The sequence below is a fragment of the Lipophrys pholis genome (assembly GCF_963383615.2).
Source record: "Lipophrys pholis genome assembly, chromosome: 1".
In the NCBI taxonomy this organism is placed as follows: Eukaryota; Metazoa; Chordata; class Actinopteri; order Blenniiformes; family Blenniidae; genus Lipophrys; species Lipophrys pholis.
The window spans coordinates 46763269-46787436 of NC_137635.1; the positions used below are offsets into that span (position 1 = coordinate 46763269).

The window sequence follows — 24168 nt, forward strand, 5'->3', positions numbered from 1 at the left end:
CTCTGTGGGATTGAAGTTGCGTGGCTGCTATTGATGTTATTGATCAGATTTCAAGAGTCTCTCCCACCATATGGCCCCCGTGGCGCCACTGCATAGCGACAACGTAGGTGGCCCCATTGGGTCACTCCCGACATGTTGTCACTGTTGCACACGGTGCCCTTAGCCCCGTTTCCACAGTGCCCCTTGGTGCCGGTACGGGTCAGGTCGGAACTGGTTGTTGTGCGTTTCCACTGACTCAGAACCATTACCAACCGGTACAATTGGTAACCATTTCTCGCTACCCCTCCACTTGGGGTACCAGGCACAATTTGCCGGATATGAGGGGGAGGAGCTTCAACACTGCCGTCTGCTCATTGGTCCGTGACAACCGCTGTTCTCCCAGCAAGCAGCCATTTCCAATCAGTTCTTCTGCAGCAATCAGGAAACTTTTTGGAAAATGTCCTCCCGTTATGGCGTCACATCCTGCATGATTACGCAACCGTTCATCACCCCGCCTACATTTCAAACCGTTCCCAGTGTAATGGAAACGCGGAACTGATACGGGTCTGGTTACGGATAGTCAGCCCCCACCTGACCGGCACCGGTACCAAGGGGCACTGTGGAAACGGGGCTTTAGAGTATAAATGGGTTCCATAATTTTGTCCATGTCGGCCTTTTGTTGGGGGGCCCCCTTCCAGCTCATGGCTCAAAGCAATTATACCTCCCTTTGCAATGCCCCTTTTCACATTTTGCTGAAAAGTACACGCAAAAAGTGGTTTACTTTCACATTTAAAAGCATCTTTTTTATATGTGAAATCTCCAACATTGTGAGTAAACACATAGATAATCTCGGTTACATAACATCAAGCGCCACAGCATATTAAAAGCAGACGCTCAACAACAACAGAGTATCATCTTCAATCTGCAGCTAAATTAAGAGCTTCCCAACTCCTTTAAGGTGTAAGTCTCTTTTGATCACGAATCTTGGGTCACCAGCTGTCACAAACCTGTTTATTTCACACCGCATAAAGCTCAGATCAAAGTCTCTCAGCTATGACGTCTCTTTGCTTCTGTCGCAGCCGTGTAGATTTTGTTTAGCTTTTTTTTTTTTTTTTTTTTGCCCCTCTTTCTCTCACACTGACCCAGTTTCCTGCTGGAAGAGAGCAGCACAGCTGTATAATGGATTGCTTTACTTAACCAGCTTTGCAAGTGTGGCAGGAGCAGTTACATAAAGGAAATCACCTCCACACTCACATTGTTTTGTCAGCGGGTGGATGCTGCTGAGGGACACCTTTCAAGCTGTTATAGTGAAATATGCAACAGCCTCCCAACTTCTGTCAATCTGTTTTAAATCTATTTTAATTTAGTCAAAGCCCCATAATTATTTTCTCATGCTGCTCATACATCTGGCAAATTTAACAAATCATATTATGGTGAGTTAAATCGTATTCTCAAGGTACATACAAAAAGACTTTATGAAAAATATTGATCCAGAACAAAGGGGAAGAAAAGATAAACACCCATTATTAAATTCTTATAGATGACAAGTTGGATAAGTTTTAAATCTAATCCAAAGTATATTTAAGACAAACATTAAACACCAGGCTCTCAGCATGTATAAAGCAAGGCCTCCATGTTACTTTGAGTTTTCTAAGAGAACCGTTTCACATGCACCTGATTTTCTCCAGCCTATTAAAATGAAGTATGTCTTTTATCCAACGTAGGTGATTTCCAATGAAAAATCCTACAAAATGTCTTAGATTTTTTGGGGGGAAGTGACACACAAATACAATATTGTCCAAAAGACTTTCACTTCTGCTATTTTAGTCTCCCTCTGACAGCTAAAAGAAGCACAATTAGTAGAAGAAATAACCTCCATTCTTCAGCTCGTGGCAATATCACAATCTACAAATATAAGCACTCATGGTTTAACTGTGGAGAAAAACAATCAAAAAACCGAACTATGGTGATAAATCCAGCTCATAGTTAAAAATCTACACAATGATATTGGGATTCACGAGTAACGCCGTGAAGAATTCTAATGAAAGTGAAACTCGTATAATTGACTGGAAACTAATTTTCAAGTCTCTACACAGCATGAAACTCTGGCATGTTGTAATTTTATTACTATTTTTAATTGTAATTTGTCTACTATATATTTATTATATCTTAGTACCAAAACATCCCATTAAGAATCAATAGTAGGCTCTATTGACACAACAGCTATTTTATGTGAAAACACAAAACCTTTGTTGCATTTCAGGTTTCTGTTTAAATTACAGTTTTTTGGAAGGTGGAACCTTTTGAAAAGGCTTCAACTCCGTCTCCATAGAAACGGGGAAACACTTTTCTGAAACACTGCTACTCTCAAAGCCATAGTAAAGGTGTTGTGCACAAGTGCCAGTAGATGGACAATAACAACACTTGCTTCCAGAGTGTCACGACTCCCAGTTCGTATTCTTCTGGGACTTTTTCAATTGAGAGTCACTGTTATTGCAGTCTTACTTTATCTGTCCATACGAATGTACTCGTCATTGTTAGTGTTTGTAACGTATTGTTCTCAGCGCGTGTGTGTGGTTTCATGACAAAAACAACCATCAGTGTCAACTCGTAGCCTGACATGATAACTACAATGTCATGTTTCTGAGGAAATGGACATTCTTTTCAAAAAGTTGCTTTTCTGAAACAAAAAAGAGATGCCTTTTCACTTGCAACGTTGTTGTGTAAAAGAGGCCTTACCGTAGGGCTTTTTTTCTACCATCCGCGGTATTCACTTTATGATAATGTAACTCTATTGGTCGACCGTCACTGTTACTTTCATATTCCATCTAAACTCTATAATCACAAACCAGCCAATCAAATCGTCATTTGAGCCACACAAAAAGCCTAAAGACTTATTGAATATGATTGTCGTCCTAAAGTGGGTCGAAGCAGCTGTTCACTGCAGGAAAATTGCACTGCGAGCCTCGATTAGAAGAAAGGTAATTAGCTGCTCTGCTGTAAAATCACCTTCATAATGGAACCACAATGGTTTCCATTATGAAGGTGATTTTGCAGAACAATTTTATTTTATTTTTTCATTTCACTCCCATAACAACTCAAATATGACTTGCAGAACAAAAGCAACGAATGTGTATTAGTCACCACAGTTGCAGAAAATACATGTATATATTTTTAAAAGGGGTATTACTGTAAACATCAAGATGTGGGTCCAAAAGTAATTGATAAAGGTCAGAAACTATTTTAGTTTGGCTTAAAATGGTTATAATAAACACATCCATCCATTACTCTGTGATTTAGGTTCATTGTGGAAAAAGATCCCATTTTTTTTTATTGTATTTCTATAATATCCTAATACATGTTTCATATACTAACGTACAGTGTTCTATGTATCTAGGAAGATATCATGTTAACTGTAATTTTACCCTTTGATGGAGGTAGCTGCAAAGTGTTAATTCTACTTTAATCTCTACATTAAGTTCAGTCCAGACTAAAAGCTGCTAAAAGAGCAGCAGGGGTGCACTCAGATCTAATCTATCAGGTAAAGTACTGTCATATGTAAGTCCAATTACTGAGATGAAAAAACTTTTGTGTTGATCTTCAAACGGATGGGAGCGATTTATCAGTTCACCCTTCAGCGTCTCTTCCAAATCCTTCTTTGCTTAGGTGTCATAAGGACAGCTCTGGCGAACATGGACCGCGAGGTGAAAGAGGAGTACCAGGTTCTTCTACAGGCCAAGGACATGGGGGGTCAGCTGGGGGGGCTGGCCTCCACGACCACCATCAACATCACCCTCAGTGACGTCAACGACAATCCTCCTCGCTTTGCTAAGAGTAAGTCGCTCTCTACAACCGGCAAACAACTTGTCAAGCGTCATTGTTAAGGGAAATGGAAAAACTAATTTATTGGTTTTCCTTTTAAACTTATTCCAAAAAACGATGGTCTTTTCCTTCTCACAGGTATTTTCCATCTTCGGATACCCGAGGCAGCATCAGTGGGTTCAGCTGTGGGTCGGATCCGGGCCCACGATCTGGATGCGGGCAGCAACGCATGGGTGGATTACGCCATTGTTCCAGGAGATGAGGGCAACATGTTTGACATCATTCCTCATGACCAAAGCCAAGAGGGGGTGGTACTCTTGAAAAAGGTAAAGTCCCTTCATTTTAGCAAGCGATTTTTAATCAACCTAAACAAAGCCCAGGTTTTGCATTCACTGTTCCTGTCTTCGGCCATGTTCACACTGCAGCTCTTTGATGCTCAATTTCCATTTTTTTTTGGGCCGAGACCGTTCACATTACATTGTAAAGTGTACCAAGTGGCACACACTTAATTCATGTTACCTGATTTTTGTCACATCATCTGCACACTGTTGGGCTTAATGTAAAGCACTCTCATCTTTAGCATACTTTGTCATAATACTTCAAATTAAAGAAAATTTTTCAGATTGCGCACATGCACACTTATTTGCAGATACACACATGCTGTTGATACATTTATATATATATATATATATATATATATATATATATATATATATACATATATATTTTCTTTTTCACCAAACAAGTCAGTGCATACCTTCCACCTCTGTGCTGAAAATCAGTCAATATGTTTTCCAGCACACTGGGAAACAAAGTGACGTGTAGTGTGCTGCAGTCAATATTGAACTTACATCCACATATGCTCGCCTGAGCTCTTTGTTTCTTTGAGAGTTTCTCTCAAAAGGCACTTGACAATGAGAGCCAATGTGGACAGACTGACTTGTTGAACATGGTGTTGTTTGTCTTGGATGACGTGGCTTTGAATTTCTTGTAATCTAATTGCATTTTTTTCCCCAAAACTAAATTCATTGTTTTGGAAATGAACTCCTCTCCCAGCTCTACCTCTACCTGTAACTATATTTACAGCGCTTACTTCCTGATTGAAGTGGTAACGGTTTACCAATGAGGTGTTTGGCCAGGTGGCACATGTATTGTCTATGCAGCTCATGTTGTGCCATTTTAAATGTCGGTGTTTTGAAATGACAAGCTTGGGAGTTGATGTCAGACCGTTGTGTTTGAATGTGTTCGGTGCATTTAAAAAGTGCCATTTTGAATTGCAACACGTGTGTGAAGCAGAAAATGTGTTTGAGGTTTTGGAGACTTGAGAAGAGGTTTTGCTCTGTATGTGTGTCAGTTTAAATAATTGTGCTTTTCATGCGTTTTTAGTGTGTTGGCAATTGGCAAAAAACTGTAATAGAGCGCCATTCAAACACAAGGCAATTCAAATTGCTTTACACAGAAATACATAAAATCTTACAAAGAAATGAAAAAAAATTAATCTTTAAAAGAAATGAAATAAATATATTAAAGCAGGTAATGAAGCACAGTATCACTTCAAAAATTAATCTGCAATTAATTTGAAGGAGCAATTTTCAAGTCAGCCACCGTCAAATAGTAGTTGGGATTAGAAACAGCATAAAAAAATCTGAATAAATAAGGTAAGAGTTTTATTAAGATAAATGTAATAAAATAAGTCAATTGCTTAATCGAAAGCCTGTGCAAATAAGAATGTTTTAAGTCCTGATTTAAAAATGAGGAGCGTAGGAACTAAAAGCTGCTTCACTTTGTTTGCTTATAACTCTGAGTAACCCTCTTCCTGAGGTCTGGATGTTTCTTATTCGACAAGTAAATCTGAGGAGTATTTAGGCCTGAGACCATTCAACCAGTCACTCCTTTGCCCGTGCAGAGATTTGAGCTCAGGTGTAACGTGCTCCACCCTCATTTTTTTCTTTTACTGAGACCTGTAACCCCGTTAAAACCTTCTGAAAATATATGTATGAATAATTTTCTTCTTGTTGGATCAGAAATACTCAAATTCTTTGTCATTGTATTAAAGGTTATTATAGCACTAATTTACCAGTCCGGCCCTCTCGAGATAGAAATGTGTTTGACACCTCTCATCTAAAGCAAAGTAAAATGTTCGGTTTCAAATACATTTAAAAATTACTTGAGTCACTTGTAGCAACTGGAAATGTAGTGTCAAGCTGCTTTGCAGTAATAATAGTTTGTCATCAGTCCACACGGAAGATAGGGAATTCCAATTCTTTTCTCCCGAACAGTTTTCTCCAAATGTAAAAAAAAAAAAAAAAAAAGATATTAACCCTGGTTTTGACTCATCCTGTTGTACAAAATGTCACTACCAGAACGAATGTCCCACTGATATAAATTTGCTGTAAGATCATTGAAATGCGGAGTCCTCACAGTGTGAATTTTGCACTGTTGCTTAGAGTAATTTCCATGGTCAATTTTACACACTGTGCCTTTTAAAGGTGAGTTTTCTGCTGATAGCAGCAAGTCGCTGATATATATATATACAGTATATGTATATATATATATATATATTAAAAGAAGGAAGCGGTATTCTCTGTTCTCACTCTCCATATCACACACTTTATCTGGGTGTAATGTACGATGGGCTCCCACCAAAGGCACATTTTGCTAACAGCAGCATCTCTCCAGTCTAATGACGAGCCGTCCGTGATCTGAGTGTGGGAGGATTGTGCTGATCTGGCCGCGATCCCAATCATTCTGCCTCTTAACCTAACACTGAACCAAAGCTATTAGATGGATAACGCGTTACACACACATACACACACTACCTCGCACATACACACACGCGCACAACAGTCTTCATTTTGCTTTGTCAGCAGCTGGATTCCCGTGGTAACCAGGCTCCTGTGGTACACGGCGGTTGGTTGGGTGGGAGACGAGTGGAAGACGAAACAAAGGAGGAGAGGGTGGAGACGGTGACCGGGAGAACTGAGAAGTCGCCGACACGTTCCCTTCGGTGGACCTTAACAGTCAAGCCTGATTGAAATGCCTTGGAAAGGTTTTAACGAGAAACCAGCTCTTCAAGAAGAAGTCATGTTAGGACGGGAGTAAACTTAAAATCCGTTAAAACGCTCCGTCTGAAGGGATTTCGGATCGCTATCGCGTTCGCGCGCACGCCGATGGAGAAACGCACACTCGAACACACAGCGGCACATGTCACATCACATCAAGCGGTTGATCATCAGACGGCCGTGCAGGCTTTCGTTCGAGACCGTCCTCTCAGACTGAAAAGACTTGACAGCCACTTTCACAGCACACAGAGAGCTACGCCTCTTCTTTTAGAAATGCGATAAGCCACAAATCCGTGGCTCTCGGTGCTGACGACTTGTTTTTTTCTTCCCTCCATTGTTCTAAAACAAAGAGACAGTTGTCGAGCTGTGACGAGAAGTTTGACTTTTCATTTACAGAACATTTTACCAAACCCATCTTCAGAACACTGAACTGGATACGCTGCCCTCGGAAAGACTGGCGCCGCAGCTAATGTGAACTGTTGAGAAAAGAACATCTCATCAAATATGCAAAACATAAACATTTTAACAAACCAACATGTACCCGGATAGTTATGAAGAGCGCTATAACCGATTTGTGACTAAGTCTCATGCTGTGTTAATCAGAATGTTTGAGATCTCTGAGTCAGTATAAGCGAATGAGCGTCAGATGGTCACGGACGAATACGCAGCAAACCAAGAAACGTAGTGCCTCAGGCCTGCTGCCAAACAGACGCATAAAACCAGAGTTTACTGCACACCGCACATGTGGAGTGAATATACTGCTCTATGTTAAATATAGTTGTCAGGTTCTGTGTACTTTGGGAGATTGCTCATTTGTGCTGACATGAGGATACCGGTGGAAAAAGTGCTGAGCAGGTCTGGAGACATCAGCATTCAACTTCATCCACAACCAACATAAGGTAATGAATTAAGTGAGGTGAAAGAGGTTTAAAAAAAAAAAAAAAAAAAAAGCAGAAAACTGGACTTCCAGACTTCCATCTGTATTGTGAAATTTATGGTCACATATTGATTTATTCAATCTCAAGTGGACCATGTATGGGTGAAGGCGTGCTACACCCTCAGCATGGCCCGCGCAAGGAAAAGACGCAAATTCCACACAGAAAGATTCCCAAGTCCAACCCAAACTCAAAACATCTTCAAACAATTGGAAGCCATCTTGTACATGGAGGATCCTCAGTCGCATTCTGGTGAATATAATCTCTCCAAAGAAAGGGGTCACCAACATGGTGCACCAGGTCGCCCCCAAGGCCTGTTCTAAAAGTAGCCCAACTCAAGTAAACCGTGTCTAATAGTTTATCTAATAGTTATTCTGTTGCTATTCTTTTTTTAATCACACTTGCATTTATATAGATTTAAAAATGACAATGTCTTAAAAATTTAAATAATTAAAAATATGTTTATTATACATGAAGTTTAGATAAGTTTGGTGAAAATGGGGAAACATTTATTCTATGACATGTTGTTTTCGTTGCTGTTTTTGCTGAGATTGATAGAAATAAAGTGCTGAATATTGATATTATCACTTTCCCACCTTGTTAAGTCCTTGTTAATAATTATTGTGAGCAATCCTTAATGTGAACAGTGTCTTGACATAGACGAGTATCAATAATAATAATTATATATAACTAAAGGCAAACTGAGCAAATGTGTTATTTCAGAGCAGTGTGTTAAACTGGAAGTCCTTCCGTATGACTCAGTGCCTGTGAAGTGGCTCTGCTCTATAGAACGCTTTTGCTGATCGTGATGAATGATCGGCGGTACGTGTGTCTGGAAGTCTGCTGTGGGATTCAAACCAGGAAACTCTGGGTTTTCTTCCCGAACCTCAAAGCATTCTCTGCCTCCCAACTTTGTAAAGACTAGAATCAATGGCAGTCCCTTTTTAGATCAATTTTGTTTAGATGACAGACTGTTATGTAAAAAAAAAAAAAAAAAAAAAAAAGTTAAATAATGAGCTTAAATTTGACACTTTGTTGAGTTTTCTCCCTGGAGTTTGGTAGTAGAGACACATAACAAAAAACCACATCACTTCAGAGGATTCCTATTTCTGGTAGATTCAGTACAGAAGGGCCGTGTGTGTGTGTGCGGTAGTGTGTGTGTGTGCGTGTGTGTGCACCTGTTCAAGTTGTCAGTCCCAGTCCTATATTTGTGGTCCTGGGAATTGAAGGCATACGAAATTGCTAAAAGAAATTTCAAATAGCAACAGACAAAACAAACCACAAAGGAGATCTCTGATGCGTCTTCCCTCCGGACATTTTATTTTCGAGGAAGTTAAGTCACAACAGGATTACAGAATGAGGACAAGCAGCATTTTCATGTGCACTGAACTGTTGAGGAACTTGTCATTTTAGACTCGGTTTATTGTTCAGAAGCAAAATGTTAGGCAGATTCAGAGTCACGAGCCCGCTCCAGTTGACAGGCTCGGTGTGTGTTATGCAGGCTCCATTTTTTATTTATTTATTTATTTTTTATTTATGTGGGAATAATTATGAGCAATGTTTGGTTTTATGGGATGGGGTGAGTTTTCCACATTTTGTATTAAAATATTCCTCCAAGTGCAAAAGACAAACGTTGGTCATAATCTTCCCCTTTTGATGAGCGTGGAATCCTAATGAACTTGAAAATGGTATAATTAGTACAAAACTCAACTTAGAATACTCCAGAGAGAAAAATTGACTCAATCAGAACTAATCAAGAGAAGCAATGGGTCATGGATGAGACCAGGCCAAGCCTAAAGAGACACCCAATATCTCATACCAACACTCAAGACACATACCTTGCTTTGGGATTCACTCAAGAAAAAGGGAATTTCTGTGACCGAGGCCCCGTTTGTATGAAGTTTCATTGGAAAAGACATTGTTTTTGGAATCAAACTACACACTTATGCACGATTGGGAGTCATGACACTGTGGAGGCCACCATTGCTATTGTCCGTCTACTGGCGCATGTGGAAAGGAACTTTTTACTATGACCATGGTGCATCAGGACGCCGTCTGATCATTTTCAAGAAGTTCCACCGTGGTAGCCGTTTCCAAAAAGTTGTGTTTGCATTGGCTTCGAGCACCATTGTTGTGTGATCGGACTCCAAAAACACAATAAAAGTTTTCCATTTTCACTTGAAAACATTGTGAGTAAGGGGCCTTATGTAAAGTTATGAGAGAATTATGTACACTGTCATTTACGTTGTGATTTCGATATCTCAGAGCAGTTAGGTCAACTGGGTCAACTGGACTTATTTGAATTTATTTGAAGACATTATGTCTCTTATTTTGGTGGGTTCAATTCATGCTGTTCACGAGAGATGACTGGCCAGTTTATGGTGGGAGTGGATGCACCAATAAAGTAATTCTTCTATTCTTCTGTAGCTTAAATAAGCGATGTACTGCATAGATTGACATTTTCAGAATTTTTTGATCTGAAGACACTTCAGATCAAATAAGTCAGAAAATGTCAATCTATGCAATTGAACCACTGATTGGGCGATTTCATAGAAGTTTCGGTATATCTTTGTTTGACATCTTTCTCAAACTTCAGAAATGAGTGGCAGAACAGCATTTTGGAAACCAGTGTGTAGGTACAGCTGGCCGGGCTGTTGGTCTTTCTTTCTCAGTTGAGGTGGTTTGATCCCCCACACAGGGGAAGCCTTGTGTATTTGTTTAAGTGTCCTTCCGTACAGAAACCTCGGATGGCTGCAGTCAACATCGCAAAATGACAAAAAAATCAAGGAGGAAAGGAAGTTTGAAACGGGATGAAAACAAACAAAACAGAAGTCGCCCCACCAAACTGCTCGACCGTGACGAAAACTTGATTTTATCATCCAAACCTCATAGAAGTAAAGTGGCTGCTGCAGAGAATTCCAAACCATAGTGAAAAGGCAGCAGCCAAATAAAGCTCCAACTCTTCAAGGTTGGGGTGAAACGGACGACACAGACCAGCAGTGGGGCAAACACTGTCCTCTGTGTTTAAAATTGAGAACAGCCTTTTAGGGGTAGAAGCTATTTTTGGTCTATTTGTTGACCATTTTCTTCTAAAGGGCAGTAGGGAGAGCAGGTGATCTCCAGGGTGGCTTTGGTCTTCCTCTGTAGTCAATCAGGGTAAATTTGTTTGGTTTATAAACTACTGTGTCAACCTCACCACCTGCTGCTGGTCCACCCTGTTCTTTCTCATGTGTAAATATGGATTAAATACAAGTTCCCCGATATTGCAAATGAAGCTGTAACTCCTCCATCTGGTCATTTTCGTGTAATCTGAACACAGCACTGCCATACACCGATGAGCCCTGACATTAAGACCTCCAGGGTAAAGAAATGAATAGCAAGTGTCTCATCACAACGATCTTTGATGTGCGAGGAAATTAAGGATAAAGCAAATAGACGTTTTACCTCAAGCTGATGTTTTTGAAACAAGGGAAGGTAATGGTGAATGGATTTCACTTGTTCAGCACTCTTCCACTGCTCGAGTAACAAGGCTTTGAAATCTCTCCATTAGGAGCAGTTTGGGGTTCAGTGTCTCGTTCAGGGAGCGTTTTCAAAAGGTTCCACCATGGGAGCTGTTTTTCAAAGGAATTGCATTTTCAGTGGCTCCAAGCACCATCGCTGTGTAAAAGTGAGTTTTAAGTTAACGTCTCAAGCCTGCTTCCCTAACCTCTAGGCCACCACTGCCCTCTTAAGACAGATACATACTTCTGCGTTGATCGTAGACATAAGCTTCTATTGCACAGAATATGATGGAATAGAAATGGGACGAGTGTTGGTGTGTCCCCACTGCAAAAAGTGTGGATGTTGCTTGAAGAATGGTACCCAAGCATGTTTCGTCACCCCATCGTTGGGGTACCCAGAACTCCCATTTTGAGGAGCAAAACGCAGCCTTCCGCTGACAGGTCAGTGATTTACGTCACTCTCAACAAGCCTGCCATCTTTAAATTTCTCTGCACGCCACAACTACACAGCGCTTCGGACGGCTGTTTTTTTTTTTTTTTATGCACTCCAAACTAAAAGCACAATGAATGAGTCCTCAATTGTGTTCGGAGCTCATCAAACAAAAGCGTTTGGCCAACGTTTACGCTTGCTTAATGATGTCACATGCCCGCGTCGTAACGCAGTGCTCACAATCCCGTTTACAGTTTAGCTGGACTCTCTGTGGTGGGACCCCCGCAACAGATTTGGGTCTGGGTATGTTTTGTTTTACCATACCGACCCGTCCCGTCACATTCTGTGCAGTGGAAACAAGGCTATAGGGCAGTTCTGAGCCTCAATAAAGTTCTTTCACCAGTGGAAGATCTGTGCCGAGGTTGTACGCGTTGCAATGTAGTTCACCTCCATAACACGAGGGGGAGCAGAAGGATCATTCGTGAAATCCCGTGAAACTCATGGTAGTCTTTATTTTCCAGTTGTGCATTTGCGGTCATAGTTAATAATGCCAGCCAGCCGACTGTCGCGGCGAGCTAAGAGGTAGCTCTCGGGACAGTGTCGTCATTACTATTGGAGGTGTGGGAAAGCGTTGTGGCCAGCACTGTGTGCCTCAGGATGTAACAGAGTGGACCAATCACAGCCCTTGTAGTCTGTGTCGCGTTGATGCGTCGTTCAAAATCTTTGGAGTTGCGCTTTGAGCTGCGCAGCACTTCTGCGTAGGTACTGCGAAATTAGCCTTAAATGTCTTCTTTGTAATTTTCACACTGTGCAAAGTCATGTTCGGGGCCAGATCAACCCTCTGATGTTCCGGTTTTGGCCCACGGGTCTTATGTTTGACACCTCTGATTTAAGAGAACTGTGCAGCCCAGGTCTATCACTGCTCGAGTTTATTTGCCATAAACTGGAGCAAGTGGCACAATGATATGACTCAGTGATGTCCACAGGGTTTGGTGGCTACAGACTCAAAGTTACATAAACATTCACAAACAAGCCGGCCAGGAAGAGCTGCTACAACGAGGCGCATCTTCATGTAATCCTGCTGTTATTCTATCCTCCGATGTCTCTGTTTGGACTGAATAAGGCTGATGAAACAGTTTTCACAAAGGCTTGATTGATTTTAAGAATCACAAAAGATCTGCCATATTTATCTTTCATAACTCAGGGACGGATTCATAATTCAGACTCTCGTCTTTTTTTGTTGAGCAGACAATATTTTGTTATTTATCTCACTTTCCCCCCCTTGAGCAAACGCTTCCTGCTGGAGAAATAGTATCGCTCAGTTCTAAAAGCTATTTTTTCGAAATCCCTGCTGCAATGAAAACTGTTCTTTTTTTTTTTTTAGAAACCTGCCTTTTCTAAATGTATCTCTAACAGTATCTCATTCATCGTCATGTCGTAAAACCAGTGAACTGGAGCCGCTGTGGGGAAACATTGCAAGGGCCTCTGGAGGTTCAAGGACTCGTAAACACTGCAGTCTAAACCTAACATTTTACAGAAATGAAATTGTGTTTTGGGATTTTTTTTAATAATATGCAGTGTTTTCAGCGCTGATTGGGTACACTGCGTTTTAGAAGGGCTAAATAGCCAAAGGTTGAGCCAGTGCAACCAATATGGCACCGAAGATCTGCTAGAGTATAGAGAAGGGTTGTACGCAGCTTTGCAGGAATCTTCATGCAAAGATTCCACACAGTTTTGGAGAAACACCGGCAAACAGTATACTTTTGACTCCTAAAGGAAATTAGCTTCGGAGATATGAAGTCACATGCTGCGCGCAGTTTTAAAAATTAACAGGAGAATGTTGCAGCCAAGGTTCCTCGGTTTTAATGTGGTATAGAAGCAAATGTGGGGGCCCTGTCTTCGAAAGTAGTTATAGAAAAAGCCATGTCATAGTGTTTTGAGGATCTTTAGGTGAAGAGTGCAAAGAGTTTTACCAGGATATGCATAATTCACACCCAATTTACATACATAAGTTTATTTTTAGAGATATACACTCTGATGTTTGTCCAGGTTATGCAAGTCTTTACACACAAATGGTCGTCCTTCGTATAAAGCGACTCACTAACAAATGTTTTCAAATTACATTCTAAACATGCTGTATTCCCAATGTAGCATGTCTTTACATTTGAATTTTACTTTCTCTCTGACACAAAGTGATTCAATTTTGCCTCCATGTTTGCGCTGGAAAAGGTTGTACTTTCCAAAACAGCCTCTAGATATCTTTCACGACTTTTGGCAGTCAATAATGTCTCCTTTCCTGTTTGTTGAAGGAATACAAATCCAGAAGTGGTAAATTAATTGGGCTGGGAAGACTCTTGTGAAAACCTGGTGCTCTATTGACATTAACACCAGACTGAACCATGTCAATTGGTTAAATTATGCTTCAACAAACCTTTTACTTTCAATTAGTCTCAAACAGACCTGAACAGAGTTATTTTATCAGCGATAATAACAGCAACCTCCCCGTGCTCTCGCCCTTCAGAGCGACTGTCTGCTCTTACTTCCTCCAAACATTCCTCCTGCCTGTCGAGATACCAATCAGGTAAACCCTCGCTGCCAATCAGCCCCTCTGCCCTCTCTTAACCAACTGAGTGAAGTCCAGGGAGGAGTTATATTGATCTGTAACAGGTTTTCAATCTCTCACCTAGTTTTAATCAGGCAGTGTTGGGTACAGCAACTCACTTCCTTTTGTCAGTGGGCTGTCTGACCTCATATTGAGACACAGACATTCTTCTAATTTAAGAGGATTTGGTGACAGTAATGAGTTCAGAAGGACACAATGGGAGATATTGAATAAGAGGCAGATGAGGAATCGGCTTGTGATTTATCCCCATGAGCTCAACAGCTCCTTGCATTCTTTTAAAAACGGAGCCGCTTTAACTTACAGGCTGATCAGACATTACTCTGTGCCTCATCAAACAAGAACGGCATTTCTTCTCATTTGAAAAGCTCCAGAATCGTCCAACATAAACACAAGAGGAAAGTTAAATAGCAACTTACTCAATATATAGTTAACCTCATAAAAAAAGTTCTAAAAAAAAGTCCTGTTTACTCAGTATTTAAAGTGAAAACAGTTTTTGCGTTTTCGTTTCAGAAAAGTTTTGTTGACATGGTAAGGTTTTAGAAATGAAACATGAACAATGACGAGCACATTCGTATGGACAGATGTGCAAGTTGGATTGTCACATTGACTGTCAACTGTTAAACTACCAAGTCCCACGAGAATATGGACTGGGAGTCGTGACACTCTAGAAGCAAACATCGTTATGAGGCCCTCTTCATTTTAAGGCATATAACATTTTGGAATGTCTTCAAAAATTGGTGAGTCAGTATTTAATTCATTCATATCACAACATATCTAAATTTCAGCATTTATGTATACATGTATAATTTATATACCACTATTACAGTTTTTCATAGTTTGGGGTGAAAAATGGGCAGGGTTGCTTCAACTATACTTGTGATTGTACAGAGAGTGGTGGGGGGTGGGGTCACCTGGGTTTACAATGGTTAAAAAAATTGAGTCCCTCAAGAAAAAGGTTGAGAACCACTGATGTGAACCGCGGTGCATTAGTGATTTGTTATTGCTGTGTCATTCTCATTCGTACCGATTGTTTTTTTTCCCCGCTGTGCCTTGAATGACAATTGTATTAGAACGACTCCTCATCAGGTAAATATAGACTACACCATCACAAAGCTCAAATGAGCACTCCACCCACCAATCAGCATCGAAGTACATCTGTTTTTATAGACCAAGTGTCTCCAACCAATGAGGCAATAAAGCGCTCATTCTTTTTTTGTTTGTTTTACTTTCATTTTTTTTCAAATAATGTTGCAAATCAGACAATCTTTGAAAACTTTCATGTCTTGTAGTTTTAAGTGACAGATGTGACACAAATGTAATTTAAAATGTGCATCACGTCAACAGCACACTGCTTTGTATTTCTTGTCATAAATGTGCTTGGGTTTCAAGTGCACCTCTGTGTAAGCTGACCATGGAAAGTATTTATTTATTTATTTATTTTTTGTATATTTGTTTAGTTGGAGAGAAATGAGCAAAACCAGCTAAAAGCCCCCAAGAATTTACTTAAAACAGCTAAAACCATTCAAATGTCATGAAAAACTAATAAAACAGCAGTAAAACGACAGTAAAAGTGGCTGTAGATCTTAAATTCCTTGAATGCAACACATACCACTGTTTTGGTGTATTCAGCAAAGCTATATGTTTATGAACTGTATTAGCTTTACCTTGAATACATGTTTTATCGCTCCACACAAATTTCATTCAGTAGAAAGTAACCTAGAATAGCTGATGAGGGGCAAAAAAACAACAACAACAACACAAATATTGAACATTAACCCAATAAACACTGGTCAATAAGAAATTATACAGAATGAATGCCAATAAATGGTATAACTTTTATTGTATGACTATATATCAAGTCAGCATGTTCTCTCTGTGCATGTGTGGGATTTCCCAAGAGGCTATAAGCTTCTTCAGACGGTCCAAAGACATGTTTGAGGTGATCTGGTGTCTATCGATTGTTGGTGGGAATGAATGAGTGATGGTATCTATACAGATGTGGATCATTTCCAACTTGGCCAGAGGATATGCAGTGACACGGATGCACACATACCTTTGTATGTATTTATAAAAGAAAGCGTATTACTGGTTATGCTGTTGGTGGTTTGTTGATGGGAAACGAGAAAATGTTTCTTCCCCGCAAGGTCAGGAGGAAGTCGTTGGTGAGCATCATGATGACATTCCGTACATGTGATGGCGGAGCCAAGAGATTCTGTTTGTGCGCGTCGTTTGATGCTTTTTCGATCAGCATTCGGTTTCTCTCCAATTGCATTCAGTACACATCAGTGGAAACACGGTTGTTCAAGTCCTTCCTGCTGCTCGGCGCAGGTAGGAGCTCCGGCAGCCTGGAAAACCTCCAGCAGGATTTACAGCGAGGGGCACGCCGGTGGAGCCAGAGAATCAGAATTTCAGTAGCGCGACATAAGCTCGGTTTGATTTATATATACATGACTGTGTCTTGGTACATTGTGCAGCTGTATTTCCATATCAAAGTGGCTGTCGACTGCGTCCCTCCCCAAAACCCGCTGTGCATTCATAAACAGATAAGCAAAGGGGGGAAAGAATGGAAATCGACCCTCCTCAGTGTCCAAATCAATCAGCAAGCGGAGCTTTCGTCAGGCGGACTGGACATCAATAACAAAATGTGCAGCTTTTGAAGTTTCTACTGTGACGAGTCGGGACATGGAGATGCAGCTGTGGTTGCTACGCAACAATAAAGCAGGTGACCACGGCATCATGCTGAGGGAAAATGTAAATATTGAACTTTAGGTTCATGGACTGCAGGTGTCCTGAGGTGTGCGTGGTAAATTACAGCATAATTCCAGCAGTAACTCATCATTAACTGAAATAATAACAGTGTGAGGGATCATGTTATTTATTGTCAGTGTCAGAATCGCAGTGCTGTTACTACTTCACTAAACTCCCGCTTAATATGCCTCAATATTCCTGAACGGTCTCCGTCAGCTGTGGTAAATAGTTCTTCTGCACATGCTTCAGTAGATGGACATTAACAATGTCTGCCTCCAGCGTGTCATGACTCCCAGTCCATGTTCTCCTGGGACTTGCTACTTTTATAGTTCAGTCGCAGTCATATCTATCCAACTTCATTGTGTACTCTCATTGTTAATGCTTGTGGCGTATCGCTCTGTGTGCGTGTGCGTGTGCGTGTGTGTGTGTGTGTGTGTGCGTGCGCGCACGCGTGTGCACGTGTGCGTGCGTGCGCGTGCGTGCGCTGTTTCATTACAAAAACAACCAACGGCACCCACTAGTGGCCCGACATCCCAACTACAGCTTTTCTGCCGTTTCTGTGGAAACACACATCGTTTTCAAAATGTAGCCATGCAAACCCAAAACTTTTCTCAAATGAAAAGTTAAAAATGAATCATTTTCACTAGAGATTTGTGTGAATGGGGCCTCAGAGGTTTGGAGCTGGACTGGATTATGATGCTGAGTAAAACCAGCTCAGTTCAGTTCTGTTAGCATTTAGTATGTTAAGAACTGAAGGAATAAAAACGCAGGACATGTTTTGAAGTCTTGTGTTAAAAGAGTTTGGATTGGACGGTGTCTTTTGTCCTCCCTCTGTGCCAGTTCCAGGACTTTTACCATACTGTGTCCGTCTCCGTTTTATTCACCCCCCCCCCCCCCCCCCCCGCTCTGCCACAAGATGGAATTCATGACTGTTCAAAAATATCTCAACGGGGGTTTTTCAGTTTGCCTCATGAATTTTGTTGAACATTTGAACATACTCAGTTTCCTCATACTCATCACAGGTTTCTCAAATCTCAACCAAAAATGTGTCATTTTATCTGGCACTAATGTTGAGTAAATGCTGACGTCTTTCTGGATTCGTAATTTTAATCTGGACAGTACTCTAGGAAAACGCTCCATTCACTTAAAGAGAATATGAGCCTTATCTTTTAATTGTGACTCCCATCTCTCCGCATGAGATTGAATTCTCAGAGTTATGTGACGGTGTCTGTGACGGTTACAAGATCCTTATCTCGTGATTGTGTGTTATTACAAAAGCCGCGCGATCCCTGCGTGTCAGCTCAGAGATAATCTGGTGTTTTCGATAGTGCGACATGTACATGATTTTTATCATTTCCCTTTTAGAGCATCTATGCCTGTTTCATATTCCTAATTTTATGGGTTTGATCTAATTACCTCGCTCTAAACTTAGACCGGCACACAGAAAAACCAGCTTCCGTTCGATGCAGACGGAGTTTAACGTGGGGGCGGCAGCTCATTTCGGCCCCGGAGGCTGATCGGCTGCTGATTTGGACCACAGTGTGAACCGAATGTGGGTGAAAAAGTGCCAGACAAATGCACACTCGCCATCAAATGCTGTCCTCTATCAGTGATCTCATGCAACAGATTGGAAATGGCACTTTAAATCACTAAGTGGTGTTTGAAAGTCTTCCGTCGGTGGCAGGAGGTGGTCTCTCCACGAGAAAACCAAATCCGGGTTGAGTTCGGTTCGTCTGTCACGTCTACAAAGCCGTGAGGAGGAGGAAAGAGGTGTCGTTAAAGTCGACGCCGGTTTGAGCCATTATAATTGTTGTGCCGCATCGAATTGATGTCAACGCGTGGTCTGGAGAACATTCGGTCTTGATTAGAAAGCGCAATTCAAAAAGCAAATAAATGTCCATTTCTGTAATTGTAGATATAGACTTTACTGTACATAACCTACGTTTCATTTATCAGCTGATCTGTGCGAAAGGAAAAACCAAGCCGATTAAAGAAAACCCAGTAATGGATTTGGTTTCATTTATTTTTTTACATTCATTGGTTCAGATCATTCATGCGTCTTCCACGTGCGTGTCTCTACAGACTCTGGACTACGAGACCAAGAAGTCCTACACTTTCAAGGTGGAGGCGTCCAACGCACAGCTGGACCCCCGATTCCTCCACCTGGGGCCCTTCAAGGACTCCGTGACGGTCAAAGTGAATGTCCTGGACGTGGACGAGCCCCCCGTCTTCACCAAGCCCTCCTACTCCATGGAGGTGTACGAGGACACGCCGCCCGGGAGCATCATCGGCTCGGTGACCGCTCACGATCTGGACGCCAGCAGCAGCGCCGTGAGGTAACTCCGCCTTCGCGAACCAGAGGGAGAAGACCCCATGGTTCTCCGTTTGACAATCAAATGAAAAGGTTGTTCAGGTGAAGTTGACACGGCTGTACCGGTTTTTTTTTTAATAGCAGGTCCCGTTTACACAACTTCTCAAGTGAAAACGCCTCGTTGTTTTGTTTCAGAGAAGCAGAAGTGTCACTGCGGGCCGGGTATAGATTCATGTGGACAGAAACATTTATTGATTCAGAAAACTTTATGTAAACTTTAGTGTCTATCCATTAAAAGGTGTGAAGAACCTTTCAGTGACGTCTCACCAGGACTTATTCATAATTTGCCTTTTTTTGCATTTCCAAGTGAGACCTGTGCTGTTTAGAAGATTCTCAAATTAGTGAGACGTAAACCTCGCATGCCAACATAGACCTATTCCAACAACTTTGGAACGTTGCTTAGAAAAAGCGACTGTGGCCGTTCGCTGGTTTCAAGAGTTTTCTATAGTAACGCAGGACCACCATCACTGTGACTGATTGGGGCCATTTGTTTTTTTTTTATCCGTGCAGGTATTCCCTGGAATGGCAGACGGAGTCCGACAGCTGCTTCGACATCGACACTGTTGAGGGGATTATCTCGACTAATGAGTACCTGGACAGAGAGACGGCCGTTCAGCACAACATCACAGTGATAGCAACCAAACTTAGTAAGTAGTCGACAGCAGGAACCTGCAGAACTCCAGAGGTGTGCATCAACATCCCAGTAATTGCTGTTTATTATGAGCATTTAGATTCTGTATTGCATCGCATCAATAATCTGTGAGTATCTCTATATGGGAATCTGAAGGGAAACGTACGACAGACATCCAAACTGTGTGAAGAGCAGCAAACATATCTCATCATTCAAATTCCGTATAAATGTAATGTAATTTGAATTATTATTCTGAATTCAAAACCGTTATGGAGGATCCACATGCAATGGTAAAAGTTAAATATAATTTAAGACAAAGGCAACTTAACGTTTTAAAAACAGTGTCCTGTTTCAATTTCTTTAAAAAAAGAAAAAAAACAACAAAAGAAAACTTAATGAAAGAGATAACTAAAGTAATCAAAGGATTGTCATTGAACAATGATGGCATCTATACAGCTGGCCTCATGCAATCACATGACTTGTCTTTTAATTTCATATAGTCTATGCTCTGATGTAACCTGACCCCTGAGATCTCTCTCTCTCTCTCTCTCTCTCTCTCTCTCTCTCTCTCTCTCTCTCTCTCTCTCTCTCTGTCTCTCTGTCCGTCTGTCTGTCTGTCTGTCTGTCTGTCTGTCTGTCTGTCTGTCTCTCTCTCTGTCTCTCTCTCTGTCTCTCTCTCTGTCTGTCTCTCTCGCACAGCGAGGATCATGTTGTCATTAGATGACTATCTGCCTCCATCTAGTGGTTGGTGCTGATATAACTGCAAGGTTTAACTGTCTTTATGATCAAATGGATGAATTTGGAATTATAAACTTATTAGTTAAAATGAAATTAGCTATGCAATGATTGGCATTTCCAGTTAATTTATAAAGACAAAGTTTATACATTCTTAGGTGTGTATATATATACACACATATGTTTCTGTACATACGAGATTTCTTTTGTGTTGCTATCAAATGTTGCGTACACAACGTTTGATACCAACACAAAAGTTGCGTCATATCCTTGTCCCTTTAACCGTTTGACTTGTGAGGGGAAGTTTTTGCAGATTGATTGCTTCCCTACAACTCTGCTTCACCAATACGTGGCACACCCACATGCAGGAAGGTATTAAAAAAAACAAAGTAGTTTTCCTCTACATCAAACTCTTTTTAACACATCAGAGCATGAACACAGCCTAACACACTTACTGTAAGGTCTGGAATTGGTCTCAGGTTGGGAACCTGAGCTAGACCACCTATAATTAACTAATAATGATCCAGGGTTTGATTAAGGAATGTTTGGAACATTTCCCTGCACAGACATAAAACATTTCAATTGATTTCTACGTAATAATTCTGATTTGTTTTGTTGCTCAAAATGTGGTTATGACTGATAAATAACCGAATTGCCTTTCCACCCACTTTTTAAATATTAGGTTCACTATATTCTGCTCAGACTACTGGATGTGTTTTCGAGCAGACACCAAATGCATCCAGGAAGTCGTATTTGGGGGTTTGATCGGACAACGTGGCAGCCCTGCTCAGTAGCGAAGATGTTAAAATAATTATTATACCACCCTCTACAAAATCTAGCACGAATCTTACATAGGTTTTAATTATTATTGACAGGTGGGGTTCTACATTATTATTTGATTTTAGCCCATTTAAGTTCAGTGCATTTATGAACCACATTACAACAATCTTGCCTTTTTTTTTTTGTTTAAATTGAGAGAGGCCCCCCAGTGATGAAACATTATAGTTCTTTTAAACAGCTAATGAATAGAGAGGACATATTAGGATGACTCTTTTATTAACATACTTGTAAACAAATCCAAGCAGAAGCAATGGAAATGTAGTATATGTTTTTTTTTAAGATATTGCCGAGAATGAATAGATACATTTTGAAGATTAGGGCCCCCAGTATAGAACCATGGGGCACACCACTGCTGAACAGTGATGGATTTTAAGACAAAACTTTAGCTCAACTGATCCAACCATTGTTGCTTTCCATCTCTCCTGATTAAGGTCAATCTTTATTAAAAATCCATCGTCGCAGTGCCCAAATGGTTAATCTGTGCAAATATTACAGGTCATGCCGTATACATTTTAAATGATATATAATGAAATAATATCTGTGTGCCTGAGCAGATGAGAAGCCACTTTCACAGGTTGCCTTGCAGTTATGGGTTTTTTAACAAGATTAATTCCCCGAGCACCAACAAGGGAGCAATGCCGAAATAAAACGGCGACTAACTCGCTCAGGATGAACGCCTCCGCCGCCATCATTTCAGCACTGAGCGTATAATCACCTGCTTCTTCCTGTTGATCCTTCTAGATAACCCTCTGCTATCCAGCAAAGTGGCGGTGACCGTCAACGTCCTGGACGTCAACGAGTTTCCCCCCGAGCTGGCAGTTCCTTCAGATATCTTCGTCTGCGAAAACTCCAGAATCGGACAGGTGAGCGCGACTCGACCCGCCCGGTCGGATCATGAGGATATTTAAGAAAGGCCAAACACTAGCAGAGGCATTCTCTCATATTGGTTGTCACAGCTCTAACATTATAAAGGTACGAAAAGTTATTCTCAATTGCTTATATGTTGCTTCGACTTTCGGTTTTTGCTTCTGCTTTATGTTAAATGTTTTGACTTTGCTTGTTCTCATGCAAGAGGCCTGACAAATAGGGGGGCGGTACGTTGCTAGAAACATATGAAAGATTAAATATCGTTATATCACACTCTGACTTTACTTTTCTTGGAAACAAATGCCAGTAACACTGATCTGCGCAGCAACATGGTTTCAGACGAACACGTTCAAGTTAAATATGAGCAAATCCAGTTATAGTATATTCAACAATAAAAACAAAGGATTTTCTAAAATTGACTCGCAATTACTAATCAATGATGTGGAAGTTAAACAGGTTTCTTGCCCAAAATGTCTGGGGGATTTAGTTGATCACGAGACCGTCAAGGGAAAACTACGTCGAGTACAACAGCAACAGAGTGATGAAGTCCTCTGGTATTGTCAGTATTCAGTGAATAAGTCCCGTCCAAAGTCTCTGTATTAAAGTTTAATACATCCATACCTCACATAACACATCCGTCCAGTCTCCTCAAGAATGTCCTCAGTCAAGACTCAAACTGCACCACCCGATTTAGAGAGTAGAAACGTTTACCAATTCGGTCTTCTAATACAAACAGACTTGTAGACTTGTTCAACAAGTTTTGATGGAGGATTCTAACCGGATTATCTTCATCTTCTCGACAAGGTGATCCAGACGGTCAGTGCTGTGGACAAGGACATGCCCCCTGTTGGCCAGAGGTTCTTCTTCAAATCCCCCAAAGAGCTCCGCAACAGAAACTTCACTGTTCGAGATTTCGGAAGTAAGTCAACTGGGAAGCCGGAAAAAAAAAAAAGAGGGCAGAAAGTTATTGGAACCCTTTTAGCTCCGGGGTGATTCACAGTGAGATTCGGGTCATTGTCTGCAAGGTCTGTAGCGTAACGTCGAGATGGTTTCGGTTCCTGTAACCTACTGTGATGCAATCAGAAAATAACGTTGGAGTGCAGAGTATGCGTGAACCAAACATTAATAGTGTTGAAGACTCAAAATAAAAGGTCAAACAAAGCAAATATTGGAATTTACATTCATGTTATTGAAGCATGTGCTAAGGTTAGTGACTGTTCACCTAATGTTTGCCAGTTAACTTTAGCAACACGACAATTCAAGTGGATTTAGCATTTTCATTACAAAGAGGTTCTGTGTTTACATGGCAGCGTTTCTGAACCATATACGTTTACACTGAACATTATGCATTTTTGCCTGTTTCCATGGAGAATGAGTGGGAGCTTTTCCAGAACTTCCACCTTTGTCGCTATTGTCAAAAAATTTTCCGCTTTCAGTGGCTCCGAGCATCATTATCATGTAAGTGGACTCCCAAACTGCAACCAAAATTTTGGATTTTCCACTTGAAAACCTTTACTGCAATATCTTCATTTGACCACCAGGGGACGCACATTAGTCTTTATCATGCGCCTGGTCAGTTCAGTGATCAGGATTATTATGCAGATGTAAAAATGTGTAGACATTAA

At 41.0% G+C, this 24168-nt stretch overlaps 1 protein-coding gene across 1 annotated transcript in view; it reads left to right on the forward strand.

Annotated features, from left to right (window-relative positions):
- The window catches only part of LOC308125861 (cadherin-12-like), a 90875-nt gene that overhangs the window by 50892 nt on the left and 15815 nt on the right, over window positions 1–24168 (forward strand). Inside the window, exons 6-11 of the mRNA XM_080489882.1 lie at window positions 3646–3813; window positions 3940–4127; window positions 19182–19435; window positions 19981–20117; window positions 22418–22539; window positions 23348–23462. Coding sequence (XP_080346008.1) covers window positions 3646–3813; window positions 3940–4127; window positions 19182–19435; window positions 19981–20117; window positions 22418–22539; window positions 23348–23462 — 984 coding nt within the window. The remainder of the gene's footprint in view (window positions 1–3645; window positions 3814–3939; window positions 4128–19181; window positions 19436–19980; window positions 20118–22417; window positions 22540–23347; window positions 23463–24168) is intronic.